Here is a 19410-nt window from a genome sequence, read left to right as displayed (position 1 = left end):
CATTCCCCTAAGCATTGGGGTTAAAGACATGTGTAGCCATGCCTGACTTTTTACGTTTTACTTTTTATGCCTGTACAGCAAGTGTTCTTACCCGCTGAGCCTCTCCCCAGCCTGGAAGCGGGTTTTAAGATGGATCTGCAGATGAAAGATACTGATTAAGATCCAAACAAGAAAGGAGGATTGTCTGTGACTAAATGAAATGCCAGTGCAAAAGCACATGAAACTAACATGAAGGAAATGTAAATAAACTAGATGTGGATTGATAGCACTGTATTGATACTGGTTGATTACTTGTAACAGACAGGGGTTAGGTCAGTTGGTAGAGTGCTACCTAGCATTCATGAAACCTGCACTACCTAAACAGAGCATGGTGCTGTGCATCTGTAATCCCAGCTCTTGGAAGGTAGAGATAGGATAATCAGAGGTTCAAGGGCATCCTTGGAAATATTAGAAAGTTTGAGGTAAGCCTGAGCTAGAGACCCTGTTTCAACCAAACCAAATTAAACCAACCAACCAACCAACTAACCAAGAAAATCTCATGCTAATATAAAGTAATAGTAATGAGAATACTGGATCCCAGGTATGTGAAACTGTAATATTGTAATATTGTCTCAAGTTTTATTAAAAAAATTTTTTTTTTGGTTTATCAAGGTGGGGTCTCACTGTAGCCCAAGCTGACTTGGAATTCACTATATATTCTCAGGCTGGCCTCCAACTCACAGGTATCCTACCTCAGCCTCCCAAGTGCTGGGATTAAAGGTATATGTCACTATGCCCAGCTTTCTTTTCAAGTTTTATACATATCAGAAACTTATAAAAATCAACAAACAAAATCCTGTTAAGGGAAGCAGGTGGTAACACAACTGGGCAGAAGAATTGCACTGCAGGGCAGATCCAAAGAAACCTCAGCCAACTCTCTCATGTCTCATGTTTAACCAAACTGTCTGGACCTTTAGCTCACAGCCTTGCTGACCCAGTAGATGCAGACTATGATGAGAAGGCACAGTCTTAACCAAGTGGCTCTTTCTAGTTGAGGAGCCATGAAGAAGTTGACAGCTTGTGGCCATCTTTTAGTTACCATTATTGCAGTTAGACAGCACATCCCTCCATCACAGGGCATGTGGCTGGTGTGGCTCTGTACTCACTACATTTACAGGTCTACCTCAGTGAATCTCTGTGGCGGGTGGAGGTGCGACTTCGTTCCTGAGCTGGACCACTGGGTGAAGCCTTGTGACAGGAGGAGCGGCAGAGGCAGGGAGGCCGAAGGACGACGTGTGAGCGACTCTGACACGAGCAGCGGCAGAGGCAGGGAGGCTGAAGGACGACGTGCGGGCGGCTCTGACACGAGCAGCGGCAGAGGCAGGGAGGCTGAAGGACGACGTGCGGGCGGCTCTGACACGAGGAGCGGCAGAGGCAGGGAGGCTGAAGGACGACGTGTGAGCGACTCTGACACGAGGAGCGGCAGAGGCAGGGAGGCTGAAGGACGACGTGCGGGCGGCTTTGACACGAGGAGCGGCAGAGGCAGGGAGGCTGAAGGACGACGTGCGGGCGGCTCTGACACGAGGAGCGGCAGAGGCAGGGAGGCTGAAGGACGACGTGTGAGCGACTCTGACACGAGGAGCGGCAGAGGCAGGGAGGCTGAAGGACGACGTGCGGGCGGCTCTGACACGAGGAGCGGCAGAGGCAGGGAGGCTGAAGGACGACGTGCGGACGGCTCTGACACGAGGAGCGGCAGAGGCAGGGAGGCTGAAGGACGACGTGCGGGCGACTCTGACACGAGGAGCGGCAGAGGCAGGGAGGCTGAAGGACGACGTGCGGGCGGCTCTGACACGAGGAGCGGCAGAGGCAGGGAGGCTGAAGGACGACGTGCGGGCGGCTCTGACACGAGGAGCGGCAGAGGCAGGGAGGCTGAAGGACGACGTGCGGGCGGCTCTGACACGAGGAGCGGCAGAGGCAGGGAGGCTGAAGGACGACGTGTGGGCGGCTCTGACACGAGGAGCGGCAGAGGCAGGGAGGCTGAAGGACGACGTGCGGGCGACTCTGACACGAGGAGCGGCAGAGGCAGGGAGGCTGAAGGACGACGTGTGAGCGACTCTGACACGAGGAGCGGCAGAGGCAGGGAGGCTGAAGGACGACGTGCGGGCGGCTCTGACACGAGGAGCGGCAGAGGCAGGGAGGCTGAAGGACGACGTGTGGGCGGCTCTGACACGAGGAGCGGCAGAGGCAGGGAGGCTGAAGGACGACGTGTGGGCGGCTCTGACACGAGGAGCGGCAGAGGCAGGGAGGCTGAAGGACGACGTGCGGGCGACTCTGACACGAGGAGCGGCAGAGGCAGGGAGGCTGAAGGACGACGTGCGGGCGACTCTGACACGAGGAGCGGCAGAGGCAGGGAGGCTGAAGGACGACGTGTGAGCGACTCTGACACGAGGAGCGGCAGAGGCAGGGAGGCTGAAGGACGACGTGCGGGCGGCTCTGACACGAGGAGCGGCAGAGGCAGGGAGGCTGAAGGACGACGTGTGGGCGGCTCTGACACGAGGAGCGGCAGAGGCAGGGAGGATGAAGGACGACGTGTGGGCGGCTCTGACACGAGGAGCGGCAGAGGCAGGGAGGCTGAAGGACGACGTGCGGGCGACTCTGACACGAGGAGCGGCAGAGGCAGGGAGGCTGAAGGACGACGTGCGGGCGGCTTTGACACGAGGAGCGGCAGAGGCAGGGAGGCTGAAGGACGACGTGTGAGCGACTCTGACACGAGGAGCGGCAGAGGCAGGGAGGCTGAAGGACGACGTGCGGGCGACTCTGACACGAGGAGCGGCAGAGGCAGGGAGGCTGAAGGACGACGTGCGGGCGGCTTTGACACGAGGAGCGGCAGAGGCAGGGAGGCCGAAGGACGACGTGCGGGCGGCTCTGACACGAGGAGCGGCAGAGGCAGGGAGGCTGAAGGACGACGTGCGGGCGACTCTGACACGAGGAGCGGCAGAGGCAGGGAGGCTGAAGGACGACGTGCGGGCGACTCTGACACGAGGAGCGGCAGAGGCAGGGGAGGCTGAAGGACGACGTGTGGGCGGCTCTGGCACGAGGAGCGGCAGAGGCAGGGAGGCCGAAGGACGACGTGCGGGCGACTCTGACACGAGGAGCGGCAGAGGCAGGGAGGCTGAAGGACGACGTGCGGGCGACTCTGACACGAGGAGCGGCAGAGGCAGGGAGGCTGAAGGACGACGTGCGGGCGGCTCTGACACGAGGAGCGGCAGAGGCAGGGAGGCTGAAGGACGACGTGCGGGCGACTCTGACACGAGGAGCGGCAGAGGCAGGGAGGCTGAAGGACGACGTGTGGGCGGCTCTGACACGAGGAGCGGCAGAGGCAGGGAGGCTGAAGGACGACGTGCGGGCGGCTCTGACACGAGCAGCGGCAGAGGCAGGGAGGCTGAAGGACGACGTGTGGGCGGCTCCCTCCCAGCAGCTGCACCAGTGTCCGACTCACAGGACACCTGCGAACACGGGCTGACGCAAGAATTTCCAAGAACTGCATTACAGGGTCATAGTCTCAGGCTATTTATGACTTGCCTTTTTTCTAAACTTACATGTGCAAGTTGGATGTTTGAAACCATAAGTACACTGTTTTTATGGAACTAGTGAAAAGATTCTTAGCAGGCCCATAAAAAGACCATGATGAAAAAACAAAAGAGAAAAAACCATAATATACCTATCAATTAGCCTTTTAATTTATATAACTAATTTATTTTGTATATGTGTGCATGTATGTTGTTCAAATGCATGTGTGTAAGTCATATGTAAGTTGTCTTCCCCAGGCTCTTTATTTTGGTGTGTGTGTGGTCTATGATGTATGTGTTTGTGTGTTTGGGGTGTACAGCGTGTGCATGGTGATCACAGGACAATTGTGGCTGTTGGGCCTTGCCTTCCATGTTGCTGGGGGCGTGCTCACCAGGCTAGCTGGCTCATGAACTTCTGGGCAATTCTGTCTCCACATCTGTTCTCTCTGATGGAACGACAGAGACTAGTGTTTGACTTTACCTGGGATCTGGACTCAGGGTCTCATGCTTGTTCAGAAAGCCATCTCCACAGCCCTCTCCACTTAAAAAAATATTCTATTTTTTTATTTGAGAGAGAGAGAGAATGGCATGCCAAGGTTTCTCGCCATGGTAAATTAGCTCCAGACACATGTACCACCTTACGCATCTGGCTTACGTGGGTATTGGGGAATTGAACCTGGGTCCTTAGGCTTCACAGGCAAGTGCCTTAACTGCTAAGTCATCTCTCCAGCCTGGCCTCTCCATTTCTTTTTAAAATATATTATTTTTATTTATGTATTTATTAGAGAGAGAGAAAAAGGGAAGGAGAGACAGAGAGAGGGAATAAATGGGCACACTAGGGCCTCTAGCTACTGCAAATGAATTCCAGATGCATGTGCCACCTTGTGCATCTGATTTATGTGGGTACTGGGGAATCAAGCCTGGGTACTTAGGCTTTGCAGGCAAATGCCTTAACCACTAAGCCATTTCTCCAGCTCCTCCATTAAAAAATTTTTTTTTGTTTATTTTTACTTATTTAAGAGCGACAGAGAGAGAGAGAGAGAGAGAGAGAGAGAGAAAGAGGCAGATAGAGAGAATGGGCGCACCAGGGCCTCCAGCCACTGCAAACCAAACTCCAGACGCGTGCGCCCCCTTGTGTATCTGGCTAATGTGGGTCCTGGAGAATTGAGCCTCGAACTGGGGTCCTCAGGCTTCACAGGCAAGCACTTAACCACTAAGCCATCTCTCCAGCCCGCTCCTCCATTTTTTAAAAAATATATTTTATTGCTGGGCATGGTGGTGCACACCTTTAATCCAAGCATTCAGGAGTCAGAGATAAGAGGATTGCTGTGAGTTCTAGGCCAGTCTGAGACTACAGAGTGAATTCCAGGTCAGCCTGGGCTAGCGTAAGACCCTACATCAGAAAAAACAAGCATACAAAAAACATATCTTATTTATTTATTTGCAAGGCAGGGAGAGAACTGGTACTCCAAGACCTCTAGCTGCTGCAAACAAACCCCAATGCATGCAGCACTTTGTGCATCCAGCTTTATGTGAGTACTAAGGAACCCAGGTCATTAGGCTTTGCAGGCAAGCACTTTAACCACTGAGCAATCTCCATTTTTTAAAGCTCCTTTTTCAACTCTTAAAGATTTTATTTGGTTATTTTTAAGAGGGAGAGGGAGAAGGAGGTAGAGAAAGAATGGGCATGCTGGGGCCTCCAGCCACTGCAAACTAACTCCAGACACATGTGCCACCTTGTACATCTAGCTTACATGGGTACTTGGGATTTGAACCTGGGTCCTTAGGCTTCGCAGGCAAGTGCCTTAACTGCTAAACCATATCTCCTGCCTCTTCCATTTTTGACATAGGGTCTCTTACTGAATCTGCTGAACCTGGAATTCATGGATTTGGCTAGCAGGACTGGCCAGCAAACCCAGTATTCACCTCCTCTGTGCTGTAATTGGGAGCACACAACCACGCCTAGCTTTTATGAAGGTGTGGGGACCCAAACCTCAGGTCCTTATGCTTGTGTGGTTAGCACTTTAATGACTTGACTATCTCTCCAGCCCCTCTCTCTCTCTCTCTCTCTCTCTCTATCTGTTTGTCTATCACCTACCTATCATCTATCTAATCTATCATATATCTATCATTTATTTATCTACCATCTATCATATGTCTAATCTATCTATTATCAATCTATCATCTGTCTAATCTATCTGTCATCTATTTGTCTATGTACCATCTATCTATCTATAAGAATTTTACCTTTCCTTTGGCTCTTACATTCTTTCTGCTACCCCTTCTGCAATGGTCCCTGAGCCTTGGAGGGTATGATAGAGATGTCTCATGTCCCGAATACTCCACTGTCACTTCTTCTCAGCATTTTGGTGAGTTTTAAGCTCTCCGGTGGAAAAGAGAAGCTTCCCTAACCAAAAATGAGAGTAGCACTAATATACAGGTATAAACACAATATAATATATCTATTTAGCCAGACAACAGTAGTAGTTTCGTTGTTAGGGCTTTTGACCTCCCCAGCCACACACTTTGGACTAGGTTTTCAATACTAGGCATACATTCCCTCCCATGGAGTGGGCCTCAAGTCCAATCAGAGAGCAGTTGGTTTCCGCCATAATAGACATGTCACCATTGCATCAGTTGGCACATTTGGACTGGGTGGCCAGCTATAAAACTTGCAAGGTCCACTGCTAGTTAACACCACTGATGACTTTTCTCCCCATCAGGCTGCATAGCTCTTTCCTGCAGTATGACAACCAGTAACAGGGAGGAGGCTTCTGTACCAGGGCCAGCTGGGTTTCTCAGCGAACCTGTAGCCCCACATAGTGTCTCCTGCAATAGGGCCTTTCCATCTAGTTCTCTTGATGGAAAAGAATGAGCCGTGGCAATAGTCTGTGGTGTTCTGGGGGCTTCAGGGCTCCCTGGACAAGAAATTGCTGGAAGGTATCCCACCCTTCACAGTGAAACTCTTCTATAGCTTCTGGGCACAACATTATCCACCTCCACAGGATACTTCTGCCCAAACTCTCTCTTTGTAAACACACATATTATTAACTAGCAAAGAAGTATGTTTCCATATAGCTTATTCATAACATCTTAAATCATGGTTAATCCTCTTCCCACTCCTCCTCTCTTCCATCCTATACCCTAATTAGATCATTTCACTCCCAGTATCCTGCTCCCCCTTATTTTTTTAATTTTTAAAAACACTGAAAATATTTTAGAAGAAATGAATCCCTTGTGACTTCAAAAGATCTTGAGTATTGACTTTCCCATAATAATGTTTTTTATTTTTGTTTATTTTTTAAGCAAGGTACCTCTCAAACAACTCTCAGATTCCTTTAGAATAATAATAATAGTAATAATTGTCACTTGCTGTGATGTGTGCCAACCATGCTTAAGACACCATTGGAGCCCTTACTCTCTTAAAATTTTTTTTTGTTTATTTTATTTATTTATTTGAGAGTGACAGACAGAGAGAGAGAAGGAGAAGGAGAGGGAGAGGGAGAGACAGAGAGACAGAGACAGAGACAGAGAGGAAGAGAGAGAGAGAGAGAGAGAGAGAGAATGGGTACACCAAAGTCTCCAGCCACTGCAAATGAGCTACAGATGTATGCACCACCTTGTGCATTTGGCTCATGTGAGTCCTGAGGAATTGAGCCTCAAACTGGGGTCCTTAGGCTTCATAGGCAAGTGCTTAATTGCTAAGTCATCTCTTCAGTCTGAGCCCTTACTCTTGAAGGGTTTTATTTATGCATCTTTGTCTTATTTAGTTTAGTTTTTTTTTTTTTTTCAAACTAGGTCTCATGTACCTAAGGATGGCCCTGAACTTCTGAGCCTCTTCTCAAGGGCTGAGATTACAGACGTGAGCCACCACAGAGCGCCATGAGGCATTCTTGAGTTTACCACAGAAAAGAATTACAGGGTGAAGCTCAGTTGGAGTTTATTAAGAGTTTTAACATAGATTTAAGCACAGTTGTTACAGAGAGGTGCTTAGGGCAAGGACGGCAGATGAGGACATGGCCTTCTCAGAGGTGTACGCTCACATACCTCTGCAGTGACCACATGGACAATTTTAAAGGCTTTTGAAGCTCCATTGGGTTTCTCCCCTTCTTTTTCTACCTGTTTCTCTTTTCATTTAATGAAGTCATAGGGTTGATTCCCTTGGTCAGGACAGCTGATATGTAAAACCACAAAGGTTGCTCAAGGGGATTAAGGCATATTTTTCATTGCAAAAGAACTTTAGAGCCCCATTGAGGACACTCCTTGAAAAATGTGGTACATTGCTGCGACAAAACACCCAGACAGAAGTGTTTATGGGAGGAAAGGGTTTACTTCAGACTTACAGCTTTGTGGGAACTTTTCATCATGGTGGGGAAACCATAGTAGGCCTGAGCAGGAAGCCTGGGTCACATCTCCACATCAGTGGGAACCAGTGTTGTTTAGCAATTTCCTCCAAACTGAAATATTCCCTTCTGAGGGGAGAAGGATGCTCAGGAGACCCAAGAACTCAGTAAGCCTGGGGAAAAGGTTTTTTTTTTTTTGTTTTTTGTTTTTTTGTTTTTCGAGGTAGGGTTTAAGGTTTTAAGATCCCTCTCCAAGGCTTTGCAAAGGGAAAACAAGCGCTTGGGAGAGACTCTGACCAGCGGAGCCACCTGCGGGTTGTGCCCTGAGCCCCGAGGTGCAGTTTCTGTGAGTCACCACCTGCGCTCAGGTGGGCTTTTTGGTGAGGTAGCTGCCTTGGAGTCATCCATTGCTCCTGTAAACAATCCCTCACTCTGTTCCGTAAGTAACCCCAACAAACTCACTGGTTTTGGTGCAATTGTACTTTGTTGTCTATGCCCTGCATGGGGTGAATAGATGTGCGCTTTCATGTCCCCAGGGGAAAGGTTTCCCATGACAACAGGAAGTTGGGCTACAATTCCCTAAAGCTCACCCTGAGCACCACACCTCCTCCAGCATGTTTTCATTTTCTAAAGCCTCCCAAAGGACCAACAACTTCCCCAAATTGACACCAGTTGGGGACCAAGTAATCAATACACATGAACCTGGTTCGGGAAAGGAGAAAAGCTATACTTGTACATCTATGCTTAGACCTTAATCATGGCTCACTTATATCTTAACATCCTGATTAGAAATATCTCTAATGCAAGGAATATTGTCTCTAGTGCAGGTAGGCTCCACAGCAAATTTTGTTAATTGTGCTGGACGTTTTGGCTCCCACTTGGCAAGAATCTGCAACCTGACTGCAGAGTAAGGGACCCATTGTCTCCCATGTCCTCTCAGTTTTCTGTCTTCTCTGTGTGTCTGTGGATTTGTGTATGCAGCGGTGTGTGCATATGTGTGTGTGTGCGGATGTATGTGTGGGGGCATGTGTGTGTGTGAAGGTGAGGGCAACCTAGAGTGTCTCTTCTCAGGCACCATTTTAGAGATAAGAGGCTCTCACTGACTTGGAACTTGCCAAGTACACTAGATTGTCTGGGACTCACTATTTGCCAGGAGAGATAAACAGATATTGATAGATGATAGATAGAGAATGGGCATACCAAGGCCTCCAGCTGCTGCACTTGTACTCCAGATGCATGTACCACCCTGTACATCTGGCTTTATGTGGGTACTGGGGAATTGAACACTAGTTGTTAGGCTTTGTAGGCAAGTGCCTTAACTGATGCACCATCTTCCCAGCTCCTCTTTTTCTTTTCTTTTTTTTTAAATTATTTATTTAGTTGAGAGCGACAGACACAGAGAGAAAGACAGATAGAGGGAGAGAGAGAGAATGGGCGCTCCAGGGCTTCCAGCCTCTGCAAACGAACTCCAGATGCGTGCGCCCCCTTGTGCATCTGGCTAATGTGGGACCTGGGGAACTGAGCCTCGAACTGGGGTCCTTAGGCTTCACAGGCAAGCGCTTAACCGCTAAGCCATCTCTCCAGCCCATCTTTTTCTTTTTTTAATTTTGGTCTGTCTTTTTTTTTTTTTTGGTGTGTCAAGGTAGGGCCTTGTTCTAGCTCAGGCTGGCTTGGAATTCACTGTGTAGTCTCAGGCTGACCTTGAACTCACAGCGATTCTCCTACCTCTGCCTCCCGAGTGGTAGGATTAAAGGAGTGTACCACAACGCCTGGCTCTTTGATCTTTCTCTCTTTTTAAAATTTTTTTTAAAAATTTTATTTATTTATTTGAGAGCAACAGACACAGACAGAAAGACAGATAGAGGGAGAGAGAGAGAATGGGCGCGCCAGGGCTTCCAGCCACTGCAAACAAACTCCAGAAGCGTGCGCCCCCTTGTGCATCTGGCTAACGTGGGACCTGGGGAACCGAGCCTCGAACTGGGGTCCTTAGGCTTCACAGGCAAGCGCTCAACCGCTAAGCCATCTCTCCAGCCCTCTTTTTTAAATTTTATGTTCTGTCATTAAAAAAAATTATTTATTTGGGAGAGAGATGCCAGGCCCTTTTACCACTGGAAATGAGTTGCAGACATATGTGCCACTTTGAGCATTTGAGTCCACATGGGAACTAGGGAATTGAACCCAAGCTAGCAGTTTTGCAAGCAAGTACCTTTAGCTGTTTTTAAAATTATTTTTATATTTTTATTTATTTGAGAGAGAGAAAGAGGGAGAAGGAGAGAGAGAGAGAGATACTGGGTACCCCAGGGCCTCCAGCCACTGCAAATGAACTGCAGACGTGTGCACCATCTTGTGTATCTGGCTTATGTGGGTCCTTTGGCTTTGCAGGCAAGCACCTTAATCACTAAGCCATCCCTCCAGCCTTTAACTTTTTTTTTTTTCCACGTAGGGTATCACTCTAGTCCAAGTTGACCTGGAATTCACTATGTAGTCTCAGGGTGGTTTTGAACTCATGGCAATCCTCCTACCTCTGACTCTCAAGTGCTGGGATTAAAGGCATGAACCACCACACCCAGCTTCCTTTAACTGTTTTTTTTTTTCAATTTTTTATTTTTTGGTTTTCCGAGGTAGGGTTTCACTCTAGCTCAGGCTGACCTGGAATTCACTATGTAGTCTCAGGGTGGCCTTGAACTCACAGCGATCCTCCTACCTCTGCCTACCGAGTGCTGGGATTAAAGGCGTGCGCCACCACGCCCGGCACTTTAACTGTTTTTTAATGTGGACCCTGAAGCTTGAATTCAAGTCCTCATGCTTGCAAGACAAGCACTTTGCAACTGAGGTATTTTCTCCTCAGCTCTTCCTCATCTTTCTGTCCTGCTTCAATGCAACCTAGTGGAAAGTACTGGGTCTCCGCTAAGCCAGGACAGGAAGCCACTTGAAGACCCTATGGGTCCAGATTGTTTCTTGCATGAAGTGGGAGGAGGGCTGTCATTCTCCCCATAGCTGGAAGATTGCTATGCAGTCATCCAAACCTAAACAATATCTGCTTCTTCTGGGTGCTTTGGTTGGGTCACCATGAAATCACTTCTTTTCTTCATTCAGTCCCCTCGATAGCCTTAAAATAGGGAATCCACACCCCATCGAGTTTTATAGTGGTTGCTATTAGAAACACATAAGTATAAGATATTATCCTTGCCCTCGCAAAGTCAAAGGAAGAAAGTGAGAAAACCCATCAGGTAATTACAGTGTTCAGGGAAACACAATGAGAAACCAGCATGGGGATGGAGGAGTAAGCTGGTCCAGTTGGAAGGGAATGGTGGCCAGAATGTAAAAAATAAGGGACAGGGCAGAGCGAGGCAGTGGCTGAAGGGGCTCATTTCTCCGTGTCCCCTGCATCTGTGTAGCTTGTGTGTCATGATGCTGATCGGGTGCCAGTGTTTATTTCCCTGGAGCTCCAGTCCTTCTTTAGGGTCAGGATGAGTGGTTAACTTATTCCTGCTTGCCAAATGGGAAATGTGGGCCCCAGGCAACATTTGTCTTCTAGTAAATTCTCTATGAAGAGGAGAAAATGGTATTTGAAGTGACAGAATCCCCAAGTGCTGACACAATGGCTAGTTCAAAGCCCTGGTTTTGAAGACCCAGCAATTACCCAACTCAGACGACCCAGAATGAGGGCTATAGTTTATGCCACACACGAGAGCTCCTGACAGCCACTATTCCCTCACAGAAATACACAAATACATAGAGACCATGCTTGTAGTTGAATTTTCTCATCTGTAAAATGGGGATGATATCAGTATCTATTTTTAGTATTTATCTTGAGAAAGAGAGAGAGAGAGAGAGAGAGAGACAGAGAAATGGGTGTGCCAGGGCCTTCAGTTATTGCAAACAAATATGCATGCCCCCCCTTGTGTGCATGTGCAACATTGTGTTTTTGCGTCACTGTGCATCTAGCTATGTGGGACCTGGAGATTGGATCATAAGTCCTTAGGCTTCGAAAGCAAGCACCTTAACTGCTAAGCCATCTCTCCAGCCCAGCAGTATTAATGTGGACATCTGGGAATGGAGTTGACATACATACAGTGTGTGCACAGAGTCCCGTTGGCTTATATGACACAAACTGAGAGCTGTTCTCAGGAGGTGTTAGCTAGCTTCAGAAGTGACACAGGCACATGTGAAACAAGCCTGTCGAAAGAGATAAACTTCAGAAATAGGGCCAGAGCAGCTGTAACATCTTCTAGAAGTGTCACAAGAACAGACTGAGTTCATTCAAACATGGAGGGGGGTATAGGCAAAGCAGAATTTGCTTTATCTTACATATTTTATAAAGAAACAGGTAGATACTTAACACAGCTTTATTTTATACTTAACATGAAGAAAAAAGCCAATGAAAAGCTGGGAAAAAAAAAGCCAAAACTAAACAAAATACAAACTACAAAGGGATGAGTGAGTAGCTCTTATGTTTGAAAACAATCTCTCTCAAGCCCTTCCCTTCCCTCCTCTCCCCTCCCCTCCCCTCCCCTTCCCTTTCTTTCCCTTCCCTCTCCTTCTGTACCTCCCTCCCTCTTTCAATTCATTTTTATTTCTTTTTCTCTCTTCTCTTTATTTTCTGTCTTTTCTTTTTTCTTTCCTTTCTTCTTCCTTCCCTCTTCCCCTTCCCCTTCATTCCCTTCCTCCCTCCCTCTCCATTCTGTCTTTTTTTTCTATTTCATTATAAGAGTGTCACTACATGATCCAGGCTGACCTAAACTCTCCATCTTCCTGCCTCAGCCTCCTCAGCTACTGGATTATGGGCATGAATCACATCTGTCCATCTTGGAATTGGAGGAAAAAGGGTATAACTAACATTTTTTTAATCCTGGGCTTTATTAGATTATCTTCTTTATTACTCTGTATGTTTGAAATTTCTCATTTTTCACCTAAGAGACATAGTGTAGCATTGAGCTAATTTTCTTTGAACCACAGACGCTATGTTTGCACTCTGTTCTTGCCCTGCACCACTTAGGTCCACAAATCTCCATCACAACTGGAAGCAGCAATGTTTTGCATCTCACTCTGGGGATTTCCAGCTCAGACTGCCCAGTTTCGGTAAATGCTAATCTCATCGTTCCTTTCATCTGAGCCAGCCTCCTGGGTAGCAGCTTTTTACAGGGCTTCTTTCTGGGGGGTCAGATGTCTGAACCCCAATACTGCAGCAGGCAAATAAAGCCTAGTAAAAATGAAATTTCAAGGGCGGGCTTGTTCAGTGTGGGTGCTGACACTAGGGACAAGTGGGTAGAAGTGTGTGGGATCGGCCAGGCAGTCAAGGGGGGCGATGATGAACATGCCACCAGGGGTAGAGGCCTGGCAGCATTGCCCTTGGCAACCAGGTGTGGTTCTACCCCCGCCGCCTGGATGCTGGGAAGGTACTCCGGGAGTCAAGGTGATGGTTTCCTAAGAGCTGATCAGATGACATGATAATCCAGCTGGCCTTTTTTTTTTTTTTGAGGTAGGGTTTTGTTCTAGTCCAGGCTGACCTGGAATTCACTGTGTAGTCTCAGGGCGGCCTTGAGCTCACGGTGATCCTCCTACCTCTGTCTTCCAAGTGCTGGGATTAAGGGCATGCGCCACCACGTGCGGTCCAGCTGGACTTTACCTGATGCTGATTGGTGTTAATGTGCAGCTCCAGCTGTTGACTTCTGAAAAGGAAGGGGTCAATTCAGTTGCACACTGAGGGCACTGCTCTGCTCTGCTGGGAAATCAGAACATTGAACCAAGTACACTGTGTACCCTGCCAAAGGCTTATTGATCAACTAGATAACTGTCTTGGTATCTTGGTCGGTTTTGTACTATTATAACATACTGGGTATCTATCATCCAATCATCTCTCTCTCTCTCTCTCCATTTCTCTACCTATCATCTATTTATATATCTATCTATTTATCATCTATCATCTATCTATCTACCTTTTATCTGTCTGTCTATTTATCCATCTATCTCTCTATCATCTGTCTCTCTATCATTCCTCTATCTATCTATCTATCTATCTATCTATCTATCTATCTATCTATCTATCTATCTATCTGTCTATCTATCTATCTATCTATCATTTCTCTATCATCTCCCTATCTATCAATTATCTATCTATCTATTTATCATCTATCTATCTATCTATCTATCTATCTATCTATCTATCTATCTATCTATCGCCTATCTGGGGCCTCTAGTCCAATTTGGTCTTAAGCTTGCTATATAGCCAAGGACAACCTTGAACTTTTCCATTGTTCTATATGTTTATGTGTGTGTGATGTGCACATTTTTGTGGGAGCCAGAAGTCCATGTTGAGTGTGAGTTTTGTAGATAAGAATATGGCCCCCCATAGGAAGCCAAAAGGTTGGACACCCTGTGCTCTCTAAGTCAGCGTGTTTTCCTGGGAGCATCATGGAGAATTCCTCCTTAAGTGAAAGGCCCTGGGCAGGGACGTAGCTTAGTTTGTGAGTTGTCTGCTGCCCAAGCATGAGGACCTGAGTCTTATCTCTAGAACCCGTGGAAAAGTGGGACACAGTGGTGCATGCCTGTAATCTCAGTGCTGGGGAGGCAGAGACAGGAGGATTGCCAGGTTCGCTGGATAGCTAGTGTAGCTGAACTGGGGAGCTCTGGCCAGTGAAAGACCCTGCTTCAAAAACAAGATGCAAGGCTGGAGAGCTTGCTTAGTGGTTAAGGCATTTGTCTGCAAAGTCTGAGTGAGACCCCAGTTTGAATTCCCTAGAGCCCATGTAAGCCAGATGCACATGGTGGTGCACATGTCTGGAGTTAATTTGCAGTGGCTAGAGGCTCTTGTGTGCCCATTCTCTCTCTCATAAATAAATAAAAATAAAATATTAAACAAAATAACATGCAGGACTGGGGAGGTGACTCAGTGGTTAAAGATGCTTGCTTGTAAAGTCTGCTCACCCATGTACAGCCAGATGCACAAAGTGGCACATATGTCTGGAGTTTGTTTGCAGTAGCAAGAGGCCCTGGTGTACCCATACTCTGTCTCTCTTACACACACACACACACACACACACACACAATAAAAAAAGTAAGATGCAGAGTGTTTTGGTCAGGTTTTCATTGCTGTCAGAAAACACCTGATGAAGAGCAGCTTGTAGGGAAAAAGGTTTATTTTGGCTTACAGACTCAAGAGGAAGTTCCATGATGGCAGGGGAAAATGATGGCATGAGCAAAGGGTGGATATCACCTCCTGGCTAACATCAGATGGACAATAACAAAAAGAGAGTGTACCAAACACTGGCAAGGGGAAACTGGCTATAATACCCATAAACCCGACCCCTAACAATATACTGCCTCCAGGCAGTATTAATTCCCAAATTGTCATCAGCTGTGAACCTAGCACTCAGAACACCTAGGTTTATGGGGGACACCTGAATCAAACCACCACACACAGTGATTGAAAAAGACACACAAGGGTTGGAGAGATGGCTTAGCAGTTAAGGCACTTGCCTGCAAAGCTAGAGGACCTCGGTTCCATTCCCCAGTACCCACGTAAGCCAGATGCACAAGATGGCACATGCATCTGGAGTTTGTTTGCAGTGGCTGGAAACCCTGGCACGCCTACTCTCTCTCACTCTGCCTCTTTCCCTCTCTCAAATAAGTAACAAAAAAGACACATGATGTCAACTTCTGGCCTCCACACATATGCCCACATTCATACAAACACATGTACACACACATACGTACACAGAAAAAAAAAATAAATGGTAGGTCCTGAAAGAGACAGCCATATGTATTCAGTTTTGTGCACCCTGCCAGGACCTGTGGGCTTTCAGCAAACATCACTTGATGAGTCCCAGTTGGTGGGCAGATAGGACAAACCACTGTGGTTTCCAGAGAGAGGGCTCAGTGACTGGTGAAATCTGTTATCTTTAGCTCCACTTCTGCCTTTTATCTTTTGTTGAGATAGCAGGCTTCACTGTTCCACATTTTACAGTCAAATAAACTAATTAAAGACGACCCTTTGACTGCTTTGCCATCCCAATGCGCACAATTTGAGTTGCTCCCTTGAAGTAGTTTGCTTCTAATCCTTTAATTACAAAATCCAAATGGCATCTTAAACTTGCTTGAGAAAGAAAGTTGAAATGATCATTTTTGAAAATGCATGCATTGAGACACACTGACTCACTCCTTTGTTCAATAACAGTGTAAGGAACCACTTACCTTGGCTGATCCTAAATCAGGTGCTTACTCATCTCTTTTCCTCAGTTTCCTCCTATGCCAAAGAGAACCAATTATGGAATTTATCTCATAGGTAGCCTTAGAAATTTTAAATGACCGACATAAAAATCTATCGTCAAGAACATGGTAGTGTGGCTGGGGATGCAGCTCTGTGGGTAGAGTGCTTGTTTAGCCTGCAGGAAGCCGTGGCTTGTATGTAATCGCAGGGCTCCAGGGGTCGAGGAAGGAGGATCAGAAGTTCAATGTAATGTCAGCTTCACAGGGAGTTCAAGGCTAGCCTGCGTTCCAAGAGACCCTGTACTGAATAAACAAGAACAAAACCAAAACCGATGGAGGCTGGGAAGACGGCTCAGCGCATGAAGCACTTGCTGTCCAGACTTGAGGCCCTGAGTTTGGATCCCAGAGCTCGTGCAAATGCTGGGTATGCACGGCAGTCTGACTGGAACACCATCCCTGGGAAGATCAGATCCCCAGGCAAGCTGGATAGCTAGATAAGCTGAGCTGGTGAGCTATGGGGCAAGTAAGGGACCCTGCCTCAATAAAAAAGGTAGAAAGTGATTGAGGAAGACACTTGATGTAAACGTCCATACAGAGGGCACACATACGCATGCAAAAGAAGTGACTTTCTGGGTGGGATGGTATTGACTTCAAGTTGATGGTAAATAACTCTGCAGGTGAGCTGGCCCGTAGGTGCAAGGCTGCTAAGTGCTTTGGGAGTTAGTCCTGTTCCACCCCAGCCCTTTTCCTCTTCTAGCTCAGAAAGCATAGGCTCCATTCAGCCCTGGTTTACTTGCAGAGTGGGCAGACTCTCCTGCAAATCTTGGCTGGCTGTACTCCCAGCCCATCCACAGAGCCATCTGCTCCCACGTCTGCCTCTCCTTTTGCTTAAGCAAGCAGCAGTCCTAGCCAAACTTCGATTTTCAAGGTGAGGAGTGGGGTGCCCACCGTCTCACCTAGTACAACCTCTCCTTCCCTAAGATGAGTACCCTGTTCCCTCCATTCAGACAGAAGACTAGTCTAGTAAAATTTCCTTCCTTAGTTGCCAGAGGTAAAAACTTTTAGAATGTTCTCTATCAAACCTTTCAGCCACCTTTATCAACAGATCTCAGCCTGAGAGAACACTCCTTAGAGACTGCAATGTTAACCCGGGTGGGGTGGGACACATTTGTCATCACAGCACTCAGGAGGTGGAAACACGAGCAGCAGAAGTTAAAGGTCAGCTTCAGCTGCACAGCGAGATCTTGCCTCAAACCTGAGAGAGTTGAGGCTAGGGTGATAGCTCAGTGGGTAAAGTGCTTGCCGCACAATCCTGGGATCTGAGCTCATGTCCCCAGCACCCACTTGCAATGCAAGCATGGGGGCTTGAGCCTGGAATCCCAGTGCGTGGGAAGTAGAGACAGCAGCATCTGCAGTGTTGCTGGATGGCTTTCCTGGTAAGTTAGTGAGCTCCACGTTCAGTCTAACACCCTGTCTCAAAAATGTGGTGGAGAGTGATTAGGTAAGACACCTGATATTAACTTCTGGTCTCCACAAGCACATAAATACATGTGTGCCCACATACATATGAGTACGAATACACCACACATACACACACACACAATGAGAGAGGGAGAGAGAGAGAGAGTTTGCAGTGCTAAACAAAAGAGCGTTTTGTTAATTCCACTGATGGCTAGGGACAACCAGCTTTTGACATTAGTCAGGAAGTGTACCCTTCTAAAGTCTAAAGTTGTTTAATGTAAATTAATTTTAGTCTTTGCTCTTGTCTTTGAGGTTACCCATAGTTTGTTTGCCCTTTAAGCCCAAAGGATGTTAATTTTATGCATTTGTATTTTCTTCACTTAGCTAGTCATTTTATTCCCGTGGTATTCCTAAACATACCCTCAGTAATCTTTAATGCTAACCCCCCCACACTCTACACCAATGCCTTTATTGCTTGCTACAATGTAGTTTCTTCCACCTTCTTAAAGTTACAAAATGAACAGCCTTATTTCATAAAGCATCAACAAGGTAAAATGAATGACAGTTACAAGGTAAAAACTAAATTGTGGCACTCATTTTTTCATTGGAGTTCAGAGGAGCTCAGTTTTCCATGGAGTCTCAGCGGCAGACCACGACATAGATCTGTCACTCAACTTGATACGAAACTAACACTCTTCCTGTTTACTAAGTAGGCAAAACGAGATCATTCCTGCCTTAGCTTGGCCATGCAATACAGAGATAATGTACACATCTCAGAGTCCCAGGAACAGGTCAAGGAGGTCATCCTGGTAAGGAGGATGGAGCGCTATATTCAATTGCTATCCCTCACTGCCAAATATGGCAAATTCTGGTTAAAACAAACATTAAGGGCAAAGAAGTCTCAAAAAGGAAACGAGCTGAGAGTTTGGGTGAAGGCTCTGGTATCCAAGAGGGAGGAACAGAGGAAAGAGTGAGGTGGCAGCAGGCAGTGTGTAAGTAGTTCTCTCCTCCCTCCAGGGCCTCCATGGGAGGCCTGCCCTCTGGGAACACAACGTCCACGAATTTGGTAGGGTGTGTCAGTTCAAAGGCACAGAACTGAGTTTAGCACTGGGGAAACTGAGTTCATTCAATAATGCAGAGCACGCACTGGAAAGCCCACAAATGACTGGTCTCTGGGCTCACTGCCCCAGTATTTGCCTTCTGATGCTCTCAAGGTCTTCTTGCTTGCTCCCCTTTCTGATCCAGCCTGTTCACATACCCTCCCACTAGACATCCATCATTCCTGCTTTGAAAGTGCTCGAGGTCAAGTGGGTTTGGCTGCTTGCATGTAAATCACTGTTCCTCAACTAGAGTATTCCTGACACCTCACATAGCGCTGATTACAGCATTCATCTGGTTATCCCTGCGTGATGGTTAACCTGGACTGTCACCTAATTGGATCAAGAGTTACCTGAAAGCACCCCTGGGCATTTCCAGGGAGGATTAACTGAAGAGGAAGACTCCTCAGAGTGGGTGGCAGCCCAAATGCAGAGGTCTGAGGGAAGCCAGCTCATCTGGCCTGTCTGACTTGGCTCCTTGCTGACCATGCATCTACCCTGTTGATGGATCCTTCACTGACAACAGAACTCAGCTTCTTCAGCCCAAGAACATGGACCAAAGAGCAGCATCTCTCCAGGAATCTTCCAGGTTTTCAGCACCAGATTGGACTGCTAGACATCCAGCCTTAGGGACAGAGCAACTCCCTGGTTTTCAAACTGTCCATTCGTTGTTGGACTGCCCAGCCTTTATTGTGGAAGCCAATCCAATAAGCCCCTCCATAACACGCATTCATTCTGTTGTTTCTGTGCCTG

The 19410-nt window shown here is 47.3% G+C and overlaps 1 protein-coding gene across 1 annotated transcript; it reads right to left on the bottom strand.

Annotated features, from left to right (window-relative positions):
* Positions 1-1163: 1163 nt before the first annotated feature.
* LOC123460947 (nascent polypeptide-associated complex subunit alpha, muscle-specific form-like) lies at positions 1164-12990 on the bottom strand. The gene is made up of 2 exons (XM_045151307.1): positions 12940-12990; positions 1164-3485 (listed from the first exon to the last, which is right to left on the bottom strand). The coding sequence occupies exons 1-2, from the start codon at positions 12988-12990 to the stop codon at positions 1164-1166; spliced, it is 2373 nt and encodes a 790-aa protein (XP_045007242.1).
* Positions 12991-19410: the final 6420 nt, after the last annotated feature.

This window comes from Jaculus jaculus, chromosome 5 (genome assembly GCF_020740685.1).
Source record: "Jaculus jaculus isolate mJacJac1 chromosome 5, mJacJac1.mat.Y.cur, whole genome shotgun sequence".
Lineage (NCBI taxonomy): Eukaryota > Metazoa > Chordata > Mammalia > Rodentia > Dipodidae > Jaculus > Jaculus jaculus.
The sequence above is the reverse complement of the archived record's forward strand: the minus strand, read 5'-3'. Positions and strand labels throughout refer to the sequence as shown.